This window comes from Malus domestica, chromosome 17, assembly GCF_042453785.1.
Source record: "Malus domestica chromosome 17, GDT2T_hap1".
NCBI classification, from domain to species: Eukaryota; Viridiplantae; Streptophyta; class Magnoliopsida; order Rosales; family Rosaceae; genus Malus; species Malus domestica.
In genome coordinates this window covers 4,250,725-4,273,255 of record NC_091677.1, presented here as the reverse complement: position 1 = coordinate 4,273,255, position 22,531 = coordinate 4,250,725, and the positions used below count along the sequence as shown (strand labels likewise).

General features: G+C 34.8%; 2 protein-coding genes across 3 annotated transcripts; both read right to left on the bottom strand.

Annotated features, from left to right (window-relative positions):
* Positions 1–3,468: 3,468 nt before the first annotated feature.
* Positions 3,469–8,602, bottom strand: LOC103404489 (uncharacterized). 2 transcript variants are annotated; one of them, XM_008343406.4, is made up of 7 exons: positions 8,467–8,602; positions 5,802–6,220; positions 5,202–5,351; positions 4,809–5,067; positions 4,508–4,726; positions 4,229–4,371; positions 3,469–3,948 (listed from the first exon to the last, which is right to left on the bottom strand). In XM_008343406.4, exons 2-7 carry the CDS (start codon positions 6,165–6,167, stop codon positions 3,649–3,651), a joined length of 1,437 nt encoding a protein of 478 aa, XP_008341628.1. In that variant the 5' UTR covers positions 6,168–6,220; positions 8,467–8,602; the 3' UTR covers positions 3,469–3,648. The 2 variants fall into 2 exon arrangements, with proteins under 2 accessions (XP_008341628.1, XP_070673696.1); XM_070817595.1 differs by lacking the exon at positions 8,467–8,602 and having other exon boundaries at positions 5,802–6,592.
* LOC103404488 (uncharacterized) lies at positions 6,851–7,974 on the bottom strand. The gene has a single exon (XM_070817596.1). It carries the CDS (start codon positions 7,972–7,974, stop codon positions 7,165–7,167), a length of 810 nt encoding a protein of 269 aa, XP_070673697.1. The 3' UTR covers positions 6,851–7,164.
* Positions 8,603–22,531: the final 13,929 nt, after the last annotated feature.

The following is a 22,531-nucleotide window of genomic DNA, read 5'->3' as shown; positions in this document are numbered from 1 at the left end:
AAAAGTCAATCCTGGTACTATTCACTTTACCCTTTATTTTGTCCTTATCATTAAAACTCAAAGTTTTCAAACCTTTTTCATTAGTTTTTCTAAAAAAAAAATGATAACATAACGTAACTATTTATCCAAAAGAGATGAAAGATTACTCGTAACCATTTTTTTCTTTTAAATAATCGACCGTAACATATAACATTTAACTGAACTTTACAAAATTCATGAGAGGTAGTTGTTGAATAAAAAATCAAATTTAAATTTAAAATTTTTTAAATGATAAGTTTTGAAATGTGCGCAAATGTCACAGCAATGTAATTTTCCCTCATTGTTGATCATATTGATATAATTAAACAATTTAATAATGTGATTGAGAATAAAGATGATGCTTAAAATCCAATTAAGAAATTTATGATTGTCATTTCATCCCTTTAGTGGGATTATACACATCAACTCATCATGAGAGGGTCGATTAATTATTATTTTCCACATCAAAATTGCTTTCATGATAAACATATAGAATTTATTATTGAAACGCTAACCTGTTTGTTGATTTTTTTTTTTACAATCAATAGTTTAAACTATTTTAATTTAAAACGAAGAATTTAAACTCATATGAAAGAAAAAAAAACCAAACTTAATCAAATACCATACACATTCTAATGAGAAATTCGACATGCATTGCCACCACGTCTACTTAGTTTTGTAGATTTCTACAAGAAAATCATGGGGTCTCCCTGAAAAAACTATATATGTTTATAAATTGGGGATTCTAACTATTAAACTTTATGCAAGTGGTTATGTACTACAGTGGTGGAAAGAAGTCGTGCACTTGCATGACGATGTAAGTTCGAATCCTGTCGGTGACTAATCTATTATCTAATCTAACAAAATCTATCGTTTGACTAAAAAAAAAAGAGGACTAAATATAATAATTTAGCATAATTTTTAGGGTAGTTGAATTGAATGAGGATGATCCTCTTTGAATTCTCTTGTGAAAATTCTAAGAATCCTCCAATCGTATCCGTTCATTATACATCGTGTGGTCAGAAATTATTTTAAATACTTTTATTTAAAATTAAATATGAATAGTACCTGACGAAAACTGGCTACACGATGTACGATGAACTAACACAATTTAAGGATCCCTAGGATTCTCACAAAGAAAATCCAAAGAAAATTCTCACAAAAAAGATCTGGAGAGGATCCTTGTTCAGTTGAATTGATTGGAGTTACATATTTCAATCATATCAAAGTTAGGTACGATTAAATAAAAGTTATGGAATATATCTACATTGACTAAATAATATTATATCAAGGTGTAGCAAGTGATATAATAATTTCTTTATTAATTTTATCTTTTAAACAAACAAAAGGTCGGTTCTTAATTCTCAAAATTCAGAAACAAAGTGTGGTCAGTGTTCTTATTTCATTAAGAGTTCACAATCATTTTACACACGCATGTTTAAGTAAAATTCACTTCATCGACGGTTCAAAGTCATCTTGCGGACTCGAGGCATTACGACTTTGTCCCCATGTTCCCCACGACAGAGGAAAAGTGTGTGTTAAAGCTTGATGTAAAGCAATACCCAAACTTGGAGCAAAGTTAAAGCATAAAAAGGGCCAAGAGACAATAGAGTAATTAAGAAAAAGTCACCTTCGTTTCTCTCCCACTCTTTTGACTAAAAAATATGTATTACAAGCTAAAAGAACTGGTTACAAATTTTTAATCATGAAAACAAATGAAGGGACAATTTACAAATGATAAATTGTACGAATCACTATTTAGTGCCCCTTTATTGGCGTTTTAGCATCTCTCCTGTTTTGCTTTTGATCAAAGTTTTGTAACTGGTTCAATTAGTGTTTTGTTTCCGAACTTTTTTTTCATCTTATAACAATTATGACTCGTTTAGAAGCACTTTTAAAATGTTTAAAAACGCATTTAGAGAAAATGTTTTTAGTTCAAAAAGAACTTGTAGTGCTTCTTGCAATCATGTAAGAAGTATCAGTATGTGCTTTTTGTATGAACTACGTAGTGTTTTTCTATGATTCACTTGCATTTTTATTAAGAAGGTTGAAAGTTGAAACCTTCTGTGACACCTACATCAATCAACACCTAATAATCATTCTCCAGAAGCTAAATGCAGTTGGCAGAAGAATTTGGTTGCGGAGTTGACCTTCGAACGATAAAGTAGATTTGTTCCATATTCAAGTATCAATGTCCTAATCATAATTCATTAGTCTCTTTCAGATAATTAATTAGTCCTTAAGTTATCAATTGGAGGGAAATATTCCCATAATCTATTGAAACAACTGGCTTCATGATTGCTGCTTTCCTTGAAGCTTTTGCCTATTGAATATCATGACAATTGACAAAATTACCAAGTTATATGTGCCTGCATACCATTCTTCTATCTTATAATTAATATGTCGTCAATGAGAAAATTAAGATAAAACAGTTCATATCTAAAGTTGGCTCAGATTTTGATGTAGATTAAGTGGCTAAAATTAAAGAAAAGACAACGGTGGATTATTGACGAGAGATGACGTAAGAAAGAAAATTCGCATTCAACTATAAAGTATTTTATTTTGTAATAAAATATAAAAAGGCATATCGTTAGAATATTCAGGTTGTTTGAATAGGTTTTGGAATGTTTAAGTTTTGAGTAAATTACTATTAGAATTAACGTCTATATAAAGGCCTAAATTGGAGTTTTAATTCAAATTATTCATATTATTATTGATTAAACGTTAGAGTTTTCTCCATTTTATGGTAGACTATGGAGTACTCATAAATTTCAGCTTATGCTCTTGAATTTGACGCTTGTGGGTCCTTCTGTTCCCGTAACCCGCTGAGCAACTTTTCAGTGAGTCACTCATTCTGGGAATGTTTTAGTTCATTTCTCGCTTAATCGGCCCAAGCCCCCACCAAATCCCCAGCTCGACTCCACCGTAGCATGATATTGTCCACTTTAGGTCCCGACCACGCCCTCACGGTTTTGTTTCCGGGAACTCACGAGCAACTTCCCAGTGAGTCACCCATTCTTGGAATGCTCTAGCCCATTTCTCGCTTAACTTCGGAGTTTCGATGGAAGCCAGTGAGCTCCCAAAAAATTTCATGCTAGGTAGAGATGAAAATATATATGACTTACATAATCCACTCCCCTGGACGACGTGAGATCTTACATTTTCAGCATCCTATTAATGAATAACAAAAATAGATGCCTATTAATACAAAGTACTACCAATAAACTTTTTTTTTCTTTTTTTTTAAATTTCAAGAAATTTTTGTGTGTGACTGTTACGTAGCCACATAGTATTTCTAATTCATTCATGTCATAACGCATGAATCTATTTATTAACATTATATCTTAAATTTTTGACCTATCAACTATGTCGCTTACCCCTATTATAACACATAAATTAGTAACACGCTATTATGATGCGATGTATTCGAAGTAAAACACAAGAAGAAACTTTGTATCGCACCTGTTGCTTCTGTACTATAATATCATGCAATCTTCCACTACAAGTAATTGAATACAACTTTAGGATGTTAAATAACAAAAACATTATGATTCATAACCATTCATGAGTAAGTAAATTCAACAGGTGAAGTCTCCGCCGGAAAATTTGCATGTTGCATACCATGTAATGTCATCGTTTGCGCCCTGAGACGGTCTTTTTCACAGCTCCAACCGAGACCAAAAACTGATCGAGGGATGATAAAGTCTTCATGTCATCGGGAGGGAAGTAGCTCGCGGCCTTTCCCAATAGTGATGTGAAGAGAAGAGAGAGTGATGGGCGAGTGACATAAGGCTCATCCAGAAGGTCATCCAGAAAGGCAAATGCAGCTAACAAATCAGACCTGCCTGCGTTGATTGGTGCTGCAAAATGAGCAGGGATTATTCTCTTGAACCTCCAGTCCTGCACGATTCCATCAACCCAATCCCTGACCTGAAGTATGAAAAATGCTTTGAGACACAAATGGTCATAGTGCCGAAATGCATATAAGTTCCAACAATTTCTTGTCATCTTTGTTTGATAAATGCATACAAGCAGAGTATTGATCTGGTTATTACACACACACACACACACACACACCGAAAAAGGATGTCTAAATATCATTTAACCACGCCTATGTCCCTTCGTTAGGAATAACATTTGGCGATTTCACTAACTAGTTTGCATACCAAAAGACGAGCTAAACTGAATACAATCAGAATGGTTCAACTACCTTTTCAGGAACTTTGCTGAAGACAAGAGTCTTTACAATGGGTGAAACAATCAGCTTCTGTGACATCTGAGCAAAGCTAGCATTCGGCTCCAACAGATTTGATGGACCAAGAAACAAAATTTGAAGAACCATTCTTTCCCATCCTACACCGAAAAGTTCGTTTTATTCAAAACTTTTTTCAGCAAAACATACATGATAACTCTCCAATTGGATTACCATTTTACCAAAAATGACGCCATAATGAAATTTCGGATTGGAATGGAGGAATGGAGATTCTACCTTTTTGACGGTTCATCTTGTTGTCAACTACTGGTTCTTGAGATACTTCTTTTCCTTTACTAAGAAGTTTTACCGCCAAGCCATTCTTTGCAGATGCCAACAAGGATTCTTTGCTGATACAATCAGGTGGCTGTCTTGGCACAAAAATTACAGCATCGGTTACCAGTAGAGTTCTGGAACGCTTATGATAGAAAGCTACCTCCACATATGGCCCGATACCTGAATATCCACAAGAAAATGAGTTTTTGCAATTGCTTTATAAAAATGAAGTCTCGGATGGAACTTTTGCACTTTGCATTACCAACTTCTGGTGAACTGAGAACTTTCTGCTCAATCTCATCAGCCCATGGAGTGGAAAAATCCTCGTCTTTTAAGGTTTTAGCACGAAAGATCCCAAAAAACTCCAGCGGGAGATTCAAAGGCCAACTCCATTGCCTTGGTGCCACCCATACCTGAGCTCGAGGGAACTCTCTAGAGAACGGACCAACAAAAATTTTGTGCTCATAAGCAAATGTAGGCAGAACTATGTATTCTACGGGAGCCCCTAACTCTTTCAGAAGCTGGCAAGAGACAGGATCACTCATATAAGAAAAGTTGGATAACAAAAGCACGGATATGCAGAAATTTGCGGATCCTCAGAGAAGATTCAGCAAGAAAAAGGTATGAATGGAAAGAATTGTAAGCAAAATATAACCTGAATACACTCTTTGGTCGGAGCGATGGGCGCATGGACCCACAATCCTCCGGATTTTAGTTTGATGACTGTCATTCTAATGTTGGTTGACACACTGCTGAAGCCTAATGCTTGCTCTTGCTCAAATAACCATATGCAGCCTTTCACAGCCTACGAACACGCGGAAAAGAGAGTAAACTTACTGCAAAAGCTACAATTCACATGAACATACAATCACTCGGGTCATCCAGAGTAAAAACTTGCTGTGCACTCAAAGATCATAGCTTTGTGTATCCTGATTACTTGATCGATACATAACTTGTTCAACCAATAAAGCACCCCAAGATTCAAAATCTACAAGGCCGTCTTTGAAGTTTTGGACATTCAACTGTGAAAGCTTCTCTCTTCATTGATTTTTACTATCTGAAAAGCTCTAATAAACATGCTTCTACTAGAGAGAAAAAGGACATGAAAACCGAAAACATTGGAAGATCAGAATTTCAGTGCGAGCATAAACATATCATGTCATAAGCCAAAACCACCAAATTTTAAGCCATTATCTGCTGAAAACAACTACGAGTATATTAATTGGAATAAAAGCAAAGAATAAAACGAGCTGACCTCAGTCCTAGTAGTGCTTCTGTTGAGAAAAGGACCCAGTGGAAAAGGAAACCCGGTGAAGTTGATGTAAAACCGGTCGCCGCCGCGGCCTCTGCTGCCACTGATGGTGGTGGAGTTTGTGGCAGCAACCACCAAATTGATGCGATCTCTGCTCTTGTTTCCGGGTCTCAACTGAAAACAAAAACCCTTCAAGGACCCGCCAAAAAGACCGGAACTTGGCTCCCTGCGAGAGATTGGGTTCTGAAAAATGGAGGATTTTGGAGAAGAAACGGCAACGGCTGCCATTGCTTTTTTGAAACCTTCTGTTAGTACTTTGTCTTCAGCACCACCAAGAGAGGAGTGGTACATAACATAATGCAGAGTCATAGGTTGCAATACCAGGTTGTGCTTTTGACACGTGGAGGATCCAGTCCAATTGTCTGGTATGGATTTTCTAAGAATTTTTAGATTTATTGTGGATAGTAGGGATAGACAGGCTTGATAAACAACTTCTTGAGGAGAAAAGGAGGAAGCATCGACATGTTTCGAATCAATTTCATCGACGGAATTATACCTTTAGCAAGATTATGAATTTCATTTGCTTGAGATTTTGAACTTCAAAGTTTACTGATTGTTGCAATTCGAGGAAAATGAGTAATTCCGTCCATTTCTTTTTACACAACGTTAGCATGTAGGCGTAAATCGCCTACATTTGCCCCCGTAAATCGCCTACATTTGCCCCTAACGTGTTTGTTTCGTTGAAATTTTATCAAAACTAACTCGTCATCCTACAATCTCAACAACTACAAGCATAATATCGCGAGAATTGAAACAAATAAGCCAAGCATATACAAATGACTCGAGCCCGAAAGCTCTCTTACAAAAAATATGTCGTCGTACCCAGTGCACAAGGCTCCCGCTTTACGCAGGGTCTGGGAGAGGTGACTGTCGACTAGCCTTACCCCCATTTATGGAGAGGCTGCTCCCAAGTCTCGAAATATGTGCAACCAAAAATTCAAAACCTACTACTCGCAGATTAATCACCTACAACTATGTTGCAGCAAAAGCAATAGAAACTACAAAACATATTTATTTCAACACAAATCTTCATACAAACAAAACACTGTAAAACCTAATCAAACTGTATTTCTAGCAAGAGCATTGCAAAAAGCGTGAGGCTGTTATCTTCGTGAAACAAAATTTCCGAAACTAACATGCCCGAGCTAACATCTATGCGAGCTGAAATGATTCCGGCAATAACATTGCATCTTGGAACCTGGTAAGTCGTCAAATTGAATACTAAAAGTACGGATAGAAGGCGCCACCGATGTGTAGGAGCAAAGTTGTATTCATAGTGCTTGTGAACAAAGAAGTCGGTAGCACCTCAGGTGAGGATTTCCCTGACAAGCCAATCCAAACTAGGATATGCAAAGTACAGAAGAAGAAATGACGGGAGAGCAAACACGACGGTGATGACTATGTACAATGCCAATATGGCTGCACAGGCAGGTATTACGTATAAGATGATCAGGAGAAATATGACAACCAGTGGGAACTTTGCTGTCAAATGAACGAAGAAAAACAGTGACTTCCGAATCGAAGAATGCAAGCGCTCCACACTAAGGAAATTATTGACAGGGCCACGATTGTGATTCGACCCAGATTGTTCAATATGGCGAATATGTTGCCCCCTCCTGTGGGTACCGTGGCTCGTTTGAGTTCCGACGGATACATTTCCATTAGCCGGCCAGACTGACTGATTATCACCAGAGAAGGTAGAACTAGATTTCGGCCCCCTATCACCATTCATGCTCTCAACCATCCAGAGAAGAAAGTAGTTCTTGCGAGGGAATCTGAGATTTCCCCTGTAAACGAGCCGGAAGGACAATAGATTGCACCAAGGGCAGGAGATAAAAAGCGGAAGCTGAACCGGTAAAGTGGGGAATTTCACAACCGCCCATTGCAATCCCAGAATGCAATTCTTACAGAGGGTATGGCCACACCATAAAACGTAGGGCACATTTTCAACAATGTTGAATGATTCCCAGCATATGGGGCACTCTAGTCCTTCCTCTCTGCCAACAACCGAAGAACTCTCGTCATCAGAACATTCGAGAGCTGCTTGCGTCGGCTTTAGAGGATCGTTTTTCAATCCAACACTTCCAGCTATGCAGCTGGATGCAAAATTCCACATTTTTTTTTACCACAACCACCGTTTCACTAACACATCATCACTAACTAAAATTACTTAGCAGTATCTCAAAGCAAAGATGATGAAGATACACTGAGGCATTAGTAAAACTCAGACCTGAAGAAAAACACACAGTAAATTTATCAGGAAACTGGACTTTTTTAAACCGCACTTGCAATAAACTAATCACATTTTATACTTTGGGATTAAACTAATCACAGATGCATCTACCCATTACATCTATGAGTTCAAATAACCAGAACATTCAGAAGAATCAGCCAAACATTACAAAATTACTGCACCCCCAAAACCCCAATTAAAATAATCAAACAATCCATAATTTACATAAAATTCGAAAAAGATCCAAACTTTAACAGCTAAAAAGAATCCCCATCTGAAATATTTAGCTCCAGTTCCGGAAAATCAACCCCGCAAGATCCAAATCAAAAGTCAAACAATCAAACATGAAAAAACAAAAGCGGGTTACGATCTTACCGATTGCAGGGGGCGATTTCGAATTAAATTTTCAAGTGAGAGATGGGCAGAGTCCTCAATCCTCTCCCTCTCTCTCTGAGCTGCGAAGAGGAGAGAGACAGAGAACTGAACCGAGATTTTTTTTTCTTCTTTTTTTGGGTTTTCGGGTATTTGGAAATTGGAATTGAGCGGTGAGCGATGGAGTGGGTCACCTCACCTGCTGCTCGAAGCTCCGAATGCGGTCCAAGTGGCGATTGGTTAAACGAGCTGCCGACATCGTCACGTCGAAGTCGCTCTACTGGGCGGTTCAGAGTGGCAAAACGCTGCGTTTTGGTTATTCTTCAGTTGGGCTTGAGATAGCATGGTCCATATCCAAATCTATCAATTTTTGTGGATCCCATAATTCAGAGTTGGAGACTATATTATTGGGCTTCCAATTTGTGGCCCATTTATAATAGCCTAGAAACCAATCCCATTCCCAACAAAAACCTAAACTTTGTTAAGGTACTCATCTACCCAGAAATTCTCTCCTGCGCACGCGGGTTATGCACGTGAATTGCGCATGACCTGTATTAATAGTGGATTGATAACTTATTTCTATTATATTGATAGTATATAAATATAAAACTATTATTGACACTTCAAAAATTTAATTGTGCACTCCAAACTTTCTATATTTAGAAAGAAAATTACTCTTATTAGAAGTGTACAGTTAAATTTGTGGAGTTTCAATAATAATTTTCTATATATACTATACCATTATTATACTATCAATAACTGCTCATACCATGCGCACAACCTACTTGAAAAGTGAATTCATCCTCAGCTACCTATCAAATTAATCTTTTAAGTTCTTATAAATGAAAAATGAACATGACTCGGTGGGATTGAGATCATCTCTGATTCTCAAATTCTGGATCTTAAACTCTGGAGCTCACTAACTCAGCAATCCGGATCATGCAAGAAAGAGATAAGGCGTGGTTTTATGTGTAAGGTGGACTAGTGGGATGGGGCTAATGGTGGCCAGATGATTTAAATTGAGTGGTCAGGATTGATGGGTCCGTCTTGAGATCCAAAGATGATGTCAATCTAACTCTGTGAGAGCTTATAGTTTTAAGTTTATTTTATGTTGGTTCGTTTAACTAAGTGTGTTGACTTATGTGCATATTTGCATTATTTTTGTGGTTGTTACTGGATGAATAACTTATTTTCTATTATGATGTTGATGCACTCTCTCTAAAAATTTACTGGTTATTTGCAGCAAGGGGATTATAACTAAACTAGTTATGAGCATTTACTTTTACGCATGTGTTTGCATTTTTAGTTTATTTTCAGTATACACTTTTTTATTGTGGCGGGGTGAATACCTTAAGTACAAAGTATTGTTGATGTACCCTCTCATGGAGTTGTGCTGGTACTCTTATGAGAAATGCACAGTTAAATTTGTGAAGTTTTAATAATAATTTTCTATAAATACTGTACCATTATTATATTATCAATATGGTGGTGATATTAACAGCTCATGCCATGCGCACAACCTACGTGAAAAGTGAATTCATCCTCAACTACCTATCAAATTAATCTTTTAAGTTCTTACAAATGAAAAATGAACATGACTCGGTGGGATTGTCCGATTCTCAAACTCTGGATCTTAAACTCCGGAGCTCATTGGCTCAACAATTCGGATCATTCAAGAGAGAGATAAGATGTGGTTTTATGTGTAAGGTGGGCTAGTGGGATGGGGCTAATGGTGGCCGAATGATTTAAATTGAGTGGTCAGGATTGATGGGTCCATCTTGAGATCCAAAGATGATGTCAATCTGACTCTGTGAGAGCTCGTAGTTTTGAGTTTATTTTATGTTGGTTCATTTAACTAAGCGTGTTGACTTATGTGCATATTTGCATTATTTTTGTGGTTGTTACTGGATGAATAACTTATTTTCTATTATGATGTTATGCACTCTCTCTAGAAATTTAATGGTTATTTGCAGCAAGAGGATTATAACTGAACTAGTTATGAGCATTTAGCATTTTTAGTTTATTTTCAGTATAAACTTTTTTATTGTGGCGGGGTGAATACCTTAAGTACAAAGTATTGTTGATGTAGTGCTGGTTCTCTGTGACTGAATTTTAATGTAATTTGAAATTAATAAAATAATTATTAAATAAAGAAAGAATCTCTGAGTAGATAAACTATAGGAGATATACATATGCATGATTGGGATCTACAGCAAAATTAAGCCACATACATTGGTCTAACCTTCTTTACTATGTCGGGTGACTCGGGGTTTATGCATTATCAACTTCAACTTTTGAGGTTGTGCATTTTGGAAAAAAAAATAAAAATTTCATTGTGTCCGAAATATAGAGTGGTATCACATGTTATTACATAAGTAGAGGAACACTTAAAAAATAAAATTTTCCTTCAGTTATATAATTACATATGGTATACTACCATGTGTTCCAGACACACTGAAAAATTCCTCTTTGGCAAGTTCCTCTCCAAATCCCCTCCCCTTTCCTTCCCTCTCTCACTTTCTTCTTTGATGAATGAGATTTCATTGCGTCTATACATAAACTTGTCGCATGAATTTCACATGCATTCATCAACAGCTAAAACATGATCCAGTGTGTGATCAATAATTATCGTTGATGAATGTAAATCTATAAGCTCCATGCTTACATCCATCAACGAAGAACAATCACACATAGGCGTACGAGCAGCTAGAATGCTAGAGCCATAGATACTATTGTATTACGGAAATATCTCTTGCTTAATGTTTACTCTAATTATTTTGTACTGTGGTCCCTAATCTATATATTAATGTTTGATTAGGGTTTGAAAGTAACACCGGGAGACTTTTGAGTCTTTGAGTTTTGAAATGTAGTACGTACGGACTGTTGAATGTATTGACAACGAAGATTAATTAGCAATCGGAAAATGATTTATTCCTGTAATTTACAGGCCCTACGTGAGTAACGTTGTTGTCTTTTTCTATTATTTGTAAACAAATTAGTTATGAGTATGCATGCCTAATTGTTTTGCTTTTAACACCAAAACGCCAAGAACCACTCCAGAACCAAGAATGTTGTTGTGATGCTAATAAATAAATGTCTTTTTTGTTATATACGTGAGTCATCAAGGATCCACATGGACCATCCATAACCATATCTTAATTTGTGTTTGTGTCTTGTGAATTTAACAGTTTTCCCCCCTTATTTTATTTATTTCTTCACCAATAACTTACCTATAACTTATAAGTGATAGCACTATAAATTTCTCCCCTAGGGCTACGTCATCAGATGCACTGTAATTTGTTTTGTTAATTTAACAGGTAGTGATATCCATACATCTACTTTTTACTTTTTACACATTCCTCAATTTTCGATTGTCGAATTCAATGAATTGAAGAAGATCAACAACAAAAAATTAACAAGGGTGTGTATGACTTAAAATAGGTGTATGAATAACAATATCCAATTAACAAAGTAGACTAGCTAGGTCATCTTAAGGGAAGGATAATATTTAATTATTCATTAGTAAGTATGTATTCACTTTCTGATTTGGCTCAATAAAAAAATCATGTGTTCCTTGTTTTTTAAATCCAAGAAAAATTAAATAACATGTCTAACATAAAAAAGTGTTAGAATATCATTGGACAAAATCAAAAGGTGATACTCACTAATGAGTATCCAAGTATTATCCTTAAGAAAATGATAAACATCAATTTTGAGATGAGTAATAGAAAAATTTTGGGCCTAAATAAAAAGAAGTGCAACTAATGGAATTACTAGGTAATTAAGAATAATGAATATTTACAAAATGAACATATATTAATTTCCAATTTTATGTTTTTATACCCGATGATAGTTTGACACCTAGGTTCAGCAGAGTGTACACCTTATTGCACTTATCTCTCTTTTCTTACATGATGGGAATGTCATATATACACTTTGTTGCACCTAGATCACAATGATTCCTTTAAAAAAAAACAAAGAGTTGCAAGTTAAGGACTTATGGATGCTAAGGGTTTATACTTCTTTGACAACTGCAGACCTTATGGATGGAGATTAAGAATCTTGATGGTCCCGAGCTTTGGTTCCAACTTGCTTCACTGCAAGCTGGGTAATCATCAGTCTGAATCATACACATGATCGTCAAAATTAGATCGATCACGATTCACAAAAGGTTATGTGTCAAGTGGCACAAGAGAATATCAGAACTTCTAGAAGACAAAATTAATATATATATATATATATATATATGTATGTATGATGTATATATACCGATAAACATAGCTCTCACTCGATTAATATTGATCGATTATTCTAATTAATTCTACATGATTAGTATCAGAATTTTAGAAGAATATCAATTGCTTCGTTGGTTGTACATGGTCCAGGCCACAACCAGTGGCTTTCTAATATTTACTCAAACTCTCCGAATCTCAAAATTATTAATTATTTTGCATGTTATTTAAGCGTAAATAAATTAATTGAAAAGGAATCATTAACCATAAATTATTTTTGTTACTTTTCAGAATTCCCATTTTTAAAACTTGTTATTTTCTATCCCAGTTAAGTCTCAACTTTGTATTTGATTAAAAATAAAATAAAATAAAACCTCAACTTCTTTTATACTAAACTAGTTGATGAGCACACATTTTGTGTGTGTGAACAATTTCATTTTGTTTTTTTTATTAAGGAGTGTGATTAGTTTTTAAAATTTTAAAAAGAGTATGAAAAAATTGGTGAGACAATTTCTCTTAATAAGTGCATATTTTATCTTAATATTACATAATTACTATTTTGTTCTCGTTATGTAAATATTGTGTGTCAAAAGTGAGGGTAAAATAGGAAAAATGGGGATATAATTGTCATTTTCTCAAAAGATACAAAATTACTATTTTGCTCTCCTTATGTAAGTATTGTGTATCAAAAGTGAGGGCAAAATAGGAAAAAGGGGGCAAAAGATACAAAATTAGTATTTTACCCTCCTTATGTAAATATTGTATATAAAAAATGAGAGCAAAATAAGAACAAAATGGTAAAATTTTGACAAAGGAAGATTCTCTTAATAATAGTATAGATTAGTAATAGCTAGCCCCGTGCACCACGTTTTGCAAAGAATAATGTGAACGATATGATAAAGGACGAAAGTTTATACTGCTGAATATTTAATGTTCTCAGAATTAAGATTGATGAGGAATCTAAAAACAAGGGTCCTACCCTTCACAGTTGACGGGTCATGAGATACGTTGATGAAAATTTGAGAATTGGATCCTTTGGATCCTCCATCCGCATCCTCTGAATTTCTCAATTCTGTTCGTTCAACCGAAAATTGGACTTTCAGGAACTAATTAACTTTTTTTTTTTACTATTCCTTTTCTTTCTCTATTTGAGAGGACTTGGTTCCAGGTTTGGGCAACCGGAGGCAAGAAAATGATGGTGTGGACGTGGTGGGTCGGCAATTGGATCCATCACCCATCGAAGAATGTAAAAAATTGAAAGATCTGGAGAATTCGGATAGAAGGGATCCAGATAAAATCTTCTCAAGTTCCCAAAAGCAATAAAAATATTTGAATTTGTTTAAATTATTAGACTTGTTTGTCACTTAATTATAATATTGTAAACACGAAAATTCTGTGACAAATGACAAGATAATACGTGTACAAAAAATATTTGTATTAATGTAAATTTAGGGTTACAATCTCTTTACAACTTGATCATCTGATTCGATCTCTGAAATGTAAGGTGTGTAGTGTTGTTGATCTAGGGGTCGCAATGACTTGATCTTGGATGAACGGATGCTGCAAGGTTTTGGCTATTGGCAATGGAAGAATGGGTATGTGTAGGGATGCCTGGTGGTTCTTCACGGGTTTGACCAAGGCTGCAGCGAGTTTTCCGAGCCTTCTTGAGTGTTTGGGGGTTTGAGTGCTTGAGAGCTTCAAAGTTTCAAAACTTCAGCGTTTGGGCGTGAATGATTTTTTAGCCTCTCTTCTTTGTCTTGGAGCCTCATATTTATAGACTATCCAAGTTTTGCCTACGAATGGATTTGGCCTTAATTGTGGGCTTGATTAATTGATGAAAAAAATCAGGACTTGATTTGTGGGCCGGTTCGTGATTTGACTCCATCAATTTATATTTGAGTTAATTAAATTAAAATCAAATAAATCAATTAATTCTTTTATGGCAAATGTTGACACGTGTCATTCTTGATGACTCGTTGGATTTGTGAGACACATGGCGCATGCCACATATACCCTTGCATGTCAAAACTTTAATGTGCTGTGGACATTTATTTCACCGAAATTTCAATATCAACAATTATATCAGTTTGGAAGGTTATTCTTAATTATTCGACGAAACTAGAAGATGTTGATCTCATCAAGTACAGTAAACTGGTAAAGTGACAAGTAGTGATGACCCCATTTCTTAATGTGAAGAATACGGGTTGGATTTGTAGTTTATCCGTCATTTGTAGTTATATACGGTTTATGTACACACTTGTTTGAAGGAACCTTCCCCTCAGAGGAAAAGAGTAAAATTACATAAACAAAAATGGCAATGAGAAAAGACAACAATGCGGCCACTTTCAGTTTTCCAACGAATCCTATAAACATAGATGATGGGACTGAAGAGTCGGATTTCTGGGGTTTTACACTTTTTTATATATGATTTTGAAGACACTAAAAGTATTGAGACAATTTTCAAACGATGCTTAAGCCATACATATCAAAATTAATTTAAGTATGACTTTCTTAAGATATTGAGTTAATTAATATTGAGTGATTTTGTCACTTGGTATTACAGTTTAATTATTAACTATATGCAAACTGTATATCCATATTATAGAGCAAAAAGAAGAAGATGAAGGTTTAAAAGGAATGAAAGCTTTTATTGATATCTTGTGATTTGATTATACTAACAAAAATGAGCGAGTACTTACAAATTATACTCATACATGAGACAACACCGGTTGCCCAATTCTCAAGTTTACGAATTAACTAATTCTTTAACCTTCTAACAAACTATTCTAACAACTCACATCAACTAGACCAATCTATGCCAATAACCAATCACCATCGTACACATGTTAATACTAATGCTACTCTCCACTTGTAATTAAGTGGAAAATCTTAAGGTTTGACTCTCGTGGATGGTGCGTTCGATACTAAATTATTATAGCAAACTCATAGTGTAACTTAACCTAGTCAACAACCCCTTTAAAGTAAATAATCTCTTTATATTTTGACAAAAAAAAATCTCTTTATATTAAGAAACATTGTATGCTTTTAAGGAGATCCCGATAAAGAGAAATTTCAATAAGTGGTATTGACCTTATAATTAGTTGAAGAGAAAAATTGTATCCCTTTTATTAACCTTAGTTGGAGAGGTGATTTTTTCGAATTGACGTATTCTAAAAAACAAAATGATCATAGGCATATGCCGAAAGATGAAATTATTTATCGACCTAAATCGAATTTCTTATAATTATTTTCACCATTTAGGTTTAGGAACAAACCAAATTTTCTGATTGGTGGATTAAGGTAGATCAAATATGAAATATCTCGAAGGAGCCAACCAAAGTTGAGAGGCTGAGAGTAATCGATGGTGACAAAAAGGGAAGGCAAGTTCTTCCAACTTCTAGGAAGATTCCAAGGTACGGCATATAATTGAGTACGGAAAATTACAATTAGATTGTGCCACGTATGAGCAAAGTGTGTCTATATATATATATAGGTGCGTATACGGCATATAATTGAGTACGAAAAATTATAGTTAGATTGTGCCACATATGAGCAAAGTGTGTGTGTGTGGAGAGGGAGAGGGAGAGCAATGTGTGTGTGTGTGTGTGGAGAGGGAGGGAGGGAGGGAGGGAGAGAGAGGACAAATATTTTTATAAACATTTTTACATTTTTTTGTAGCCTTTAATTTGGAAAAAAAAATTAAAATTAAAATTAAAAAGAGAAGAAACCCTAGCTATAATTGTGAAAATAAAAAAGGAGGTATGCAACCTCCATATCCCCACGTCTGCAACTTCCATGCATTGAATCTTCATTAGGTAAGCAAAATAAAACCTTAAATTTTATATTATTGTTCATATACGTAGGATGATAAAATTAGGTTTTGAAAAATCTTTTTATTTTTGTCAGGTCGTATTTCATGATTTTTTTAATGTTAAATCATGGTTTTTTTTCCAGTTACTATTAGGGTTAGTTTTTATAAAATGAAAGAAGAGAGGCACTACAGACCTCATCGGCAAAGGAGAGATTTCATGTTTGTGTGTTATTAGGATTCAAATGATTATTTTTTTTTCAATTTTATTCTATTAGATATTTGTTTTTAATTTAGGTTAGTATTTTCTTTATTAATTATAGTCTACATCATCATTCAAGTTTTTTTTTTTTTTTAGTCGAGCGATAGCATTAGTAAGTTAGATGTTAGATTAACCATTTACGGGGTTCGAACTTACGCTGTTATGCAAGGGCACTACACAATTTCTACCACTGTAGTAAAAGACCACTTGCCATCCAAATCATTTAATGTTTAAAATTCTTCACATCACTCTTAATCGATCTAGACTGTTGAATGTTATAAAATCTAAAGGTTACATAGAAGTGTAAAAGTGTAAAAGTGTTCGTAAACATATTTGTCTCTTGATATATGTATGCTTAGGATCTATTCAATTATTGATGTAAAAATACAAATATTATCATATTACATATCATTATTGATGTTGGGCGTTTCTGGTCTTTGTGGTTTCCTTTTACCCGTAGAATTCCAAACTCTGTAGGTCCCGAAATTAGGGTAAAAGGATGAGTGAAATCATCTTTTTTTTTTTTGGGTAAAAATATATGAACTCGTTTGGAAATGTTTATAAAATAACTGAAATTATTTTTAAAGAAATTTTTTTTGGGTTCCAAAAGTACTTGAAGTGCTTCCTGTAAAAAGAACCAGCAAGTGCTTTTCCAATATTCACTTGCGTTTTTACAAAGGATTGGTTTAAAAAATATTTTTAATAAAAACGCTTTTAGGTATTTTAGAAAGCGTTCTAAACATCATATAGTGTCAAAGACAAAAAAAAAAGAGAAAATCATATATATATATATATATAGAAATTAGGTTCTCATCCTTCATTTTGCTATTCCATTGATTAAAATCCTATTCATTTTCAATTTTTGATTAAGGTCTTTAGGTATTAATAACATCATTAATTATTTCAATAATAAAATATTTTTTTATTTCTAAATATATTCATTTAATGTTAAAAATGTTACAATTAGTATATTTATATTTATGACTAATTTTTTTTATCATATATTTTTAGTTTTAGTTTGTACCCATTTTTAATTTGTACCAATTTTCGTTTCAATTTTAATTTGTACCCATGTATTAATTTCTTTTTGTGCCCATATTTTTTAAAGTTTATTTGTATTTGTACCCATATTTTTTTTATTTGTACTTTTTATTTTGCTAAATGTACCCATGCTAATTATATTTACCCATTCATGTAAAACTTTTTAATCTTAAAATGTACTCATTCTTAAATATACCAATTTGTTATATATAAAATATACCTTTTTTATATAAAATCTATTCAATTTTTTTTCTAATCCATTTTAAAACTTATATGGGTACATTAATTCTTTATTCTTTGATTTTAAAATGTATCCATGTCAAGTTTAATCGTAGAAATTTACGAATGTTATATTCTTTCTTTTTTTGTGATTTTGAAGAATGTACCCATGTTTTGATACAATAATTTTTTTGGTTAATTTTGATGAATGTACCCATATTTACACACACACACAATAGTATATTTATATTTTAATATTTTTAATCCCACAAATTATGGTTTTTTATTTAAAATCTCATTTATATAAACAACTAAAATTTCTAATTTTTAATTTAAAAAAATATAGTATCATACATAGAAATAAATTATCGCATTAATTTCATGGACCTCAATAAAAAATTAAAAACCAACAAGATTTCAATTAAAGAATATTCATAGTTAAATACCGCATCCAAAGTCTCTTTATATATATATACAAGAGTTTTGGATAATGTAGCCCGAGGATTTGTTCATAGGCCACTCGATTTAGTTTCATACGGGTTCTGAAATGGTAATTTGATTTGAAAAGCTTTTCTGAAAATGAAAGTGAGGACAATATGTGTTGGAAAATGGCAGTTCTGTACATGTCATGTTGTTAGGAGATATAATGTGGAAATATAGCCGTGTATAATAACAATAATACAACAGTAAAATACAACTGCAGTTCTCTCTGTTTTCTCTCAATACATCTTCCTTATTCATCTTGTTGATGCACAAAACCAGAGGTCTTGGAACAACATAAATCCGACCGTGAATCTACAAGAAATGTAAATAACACAAGGTGTATCGTGGTTCACCCCAAGGTTCGGGCTACATCCACACTGATATTGTATTTCTGAGGGAGAGAGAGCTCTGAGAGTGAGAGCTTTGAGAGGGGGTGAGAGGGCCTACGAATTGGCCTCCTCTAATTGTGAGGGTGATAAGTCCTTTTATAGAATAAGAGCTCCTTACTTATTCCATATTTGCCCATTCCTTTATTATATAATTATACTTGAGTCATCCGAGTATTTATACGAGGTCTAAATACAAAGGTCCTAAATATGATATAAACACATCTTAACATATATATATCCCACATCAGATAGCGGTTGCCCCGTCTGTGTATGTTATAGGCATCTGCATGCCTGTTCGTACAGGCAACAAAATCCTTGGGTTTAACAATTCCAACAAACAGTATCGCAGCTTTTGGCTGAAACCAGTCAATTGAACTTCCCCAATTTTTACGCCATATGCATGAAGGAAAAGAAGTCTGAAGCTTTTCAATGAGAAGCCAAAATCATTGCATGCGAACCGATGCAACCTTGCAATTCACAGTTTTCTATACAACATTTGGCCAGTAGAGTTGTCACAGCCCGTCCCGGAATATTTAGTTTCGACGGTGTGAAATGACGATTTTACCTTTGGATGTTGAGATTGTGATGTGTGTGACATGCTTTTGGGATGTAGACTATTATGTTGAGTTCCTAAGTTTTGGACTCAAGTAAAAATTAAACTTTTGGTTGTTTTGGTGGATGACCAAGTGAGGACACACGCACACTAAAAGCACCCCGTGCTCTCTCTCTCTCCCCTTCTCTCGGCCTTCCTACCATTTCCGTACAAAACGTACGAACGAACGTCAAACTCACATTTCACGCACGGATCGATGTCAAGAAGGTGAGATTCGAACTCCTTGCAAGTCCCTGAGTTCATATATGCCATTTTTAAATTGTGAAATCCTCAAAAACCCGAGAAACCATCACCCCCGATTTGAGTACTGTTCATGTGGTCGTAATTATGGATGTTTCAGGGAATTTTAAGCTCATAGGAAGCTTTAGGGCGTTCGTACGAAGCTCGGAGAAGAAAAACCAATCAAATTGGACGTTAGGAAGTCGAGTTTGGAGAGTTTCAAATTTGGCCGGAATTATCAAGCTCTCTCCGACGAGTTTTCGTGGATTTCAAGCCTTGAAATTGGTAAGGATGTGTTCTTCTGGTTATAAGCTTTAAATTGAGACCAATTTCATGAGTTTTGGTTAAGTAATGACTGAGATACAAGGTTTTAAAGTTTTTCTAGTTTTCGGCGACGACGACGGTCGCCGGAGTTCGAAGGTAGGGGATGATGGAATATTCCGTCAACTTTGATAGAATATTCCTAACGGCAACTAACAGTGTTAGTTAAATGTAACGTAATATTCCTTAAATTTAACGGAATATTCCTAACGGCCGTTAGGCCTCAGTTAAGGTTTGGCCGCGCATGAGGGCGCGTAGGGCCGTGCCCTTGCCGGCGCGTGACGAAGTGTGAGGGCTCCAAATTTTTTTCTAAAAATATGGGGATGTTCGTGAAGTTGTGTAGATCACGATGGTATATTTATATACCTCATATGAGCAATGTATGAGAAGTTATTAGCTAGTATCGGTTATGTGCCTTAACGTTTTTATAGTTGTTTCGCATATAGGGGAGACTTATCCAGAGGACGAACGTAGTCAAGGGTGACTCGGGGGCTATGACCTTTCGACATACCAGTGAGTGAGCTTTTGGTTTTCAGTATATACTTATATACTTGATATTTTCCCAGAAAATGCATTTAAATGAGTTATGATTTGAATTGCCATGCCAAACATTTTATATTTAGAATATGCATATGATGTTTGCATATATATATATATATATATAATTGTGGTGCTGAAGATGCTCAGGTAAGTCCCATGTGAGTTTATGAATTGTGAATGTGAATAATGGTTGTGATTAATTGAGAAAATTTGAGCTCATAAACCTGCATCCCGGTGTTAGTGATTTAGCCAGAGATATGGCACAAACCTGTTTATCATGTCACCTCCCGCACCATATGCTCACATTGGATCCAATTTAGGTGCACAGTCTTGTCGTACAGACCATTATATGTGGTTCCGACTCGTAGGTGACTAGCTATTTATCACACAGCTATTATGAGAGCGTAGTATTGAGCATAATTATATTACACCCAGTCTTGTCGTACAGACATTTACTATGGTTCCGACTCGTGTACATCATAATGCCGTATAGGTCACTTGCAGTGATTCCGGCTAGATTGATTAATGAGCTATGACTTCAGCCGTATAGACTTCTACAGGGGTTCCAACTAATATGTTATTTTTCATGAATTTATTTTCACAAGAGCTACTTATTCTGCTTTAAATTTTGGCATGGCATACTTATGAATATGGTTATATTAAGCATGATTGGACCGCGCGCACACACACACATATGTTTATATTCTATTTTTGGGAAAATTATACATGTTTTACGGTGAGGGGTTAGAGCATTTTGATGATGAAATGGTTTAGAAAAGCTTTGTTTTTGTCCATTCACATTTTCTGTTTTATGCCCCTCCAGATTTTAGGTAGACTTGCTGTTGGTAGCGTTTGAGGATTTCGGCTGTTCTGACAGAATATAATATTTGTAGGATATTTTCCAGTACTGTATAACTAGTACTTGTCCTATTGGATTGCACCTAGACTTTCGATGCTCTGATTAGGTGTATTTACACTTGTATCTCACTCCTAGCACTTCCTACTTATTAGTGCACATTAGTAGCTTTCGGTTTTTATTTATTTGTATATTTCTTATCCTTATTGCTTCCGTACTATGCACATGGTTACGTCACCCTCATATAACGGCCAACATGCCTCGATCTCGGTTGGGGTGTGTCAATAGTTCTCAGAAAGTATTATTAGAACTAATATTTCCATTTATCACTTCCACTTCAAACCAAACCGGTGGATCTCAATCTAACTTCCATTCAAAACAATAATTAATATTTAAATATCAAAATAAAATATTGTTGGGGATAGAATGTAGAAAGAAATGAGAGAAATTGGGAGGAGAAATCAAAATGTGTCATTTCATTATCTTTAGACCCCTTTGTACAGGGTAAGAGTAATTCGGAGGAGAAGCCCAAATGTGTAAGATTTATATTAATGATCACTAAGGATTAAGTATTAATTGGTTACGAATATTGACACCTACATAGACATAAATATTTACAACAAATATGAAATTTTTTAACAGTTGTGCTTCAAAAAATTAGGCACAAAGTCCAAAGGAAAAAGTTGCCGGCTTACAACCGATTTAGGAACAAAAATAAGAGAGAGAATCCATTGATGTGTTAAGTTGTTTAAAGCTATCCCTAAAGCGGGAGAAGGACACTCCTAAGAACATTTACAATTTGATTCAATTTGGACAAGCCACTTTGCTAACATTGTGCTGTATAATTTTCGTTGGGTACTCATTATTGCTACCGTTTCTCCATGCCTTCATTGTACTTTCTACTTCTACAGGCCACAATCGTACGTGCATCACGTTTTGTTTTTATTTAACAACGTGACAAGGCTAAACAGTTTCTAAAACATACACATCGATCCATTTTATACATTTGTTGTTTTTTGTTTCAGTTCAGACTGACAAAAGATGCATGTGATTTTGTAAGATCCTAAAATGTGGACTATTCTCTC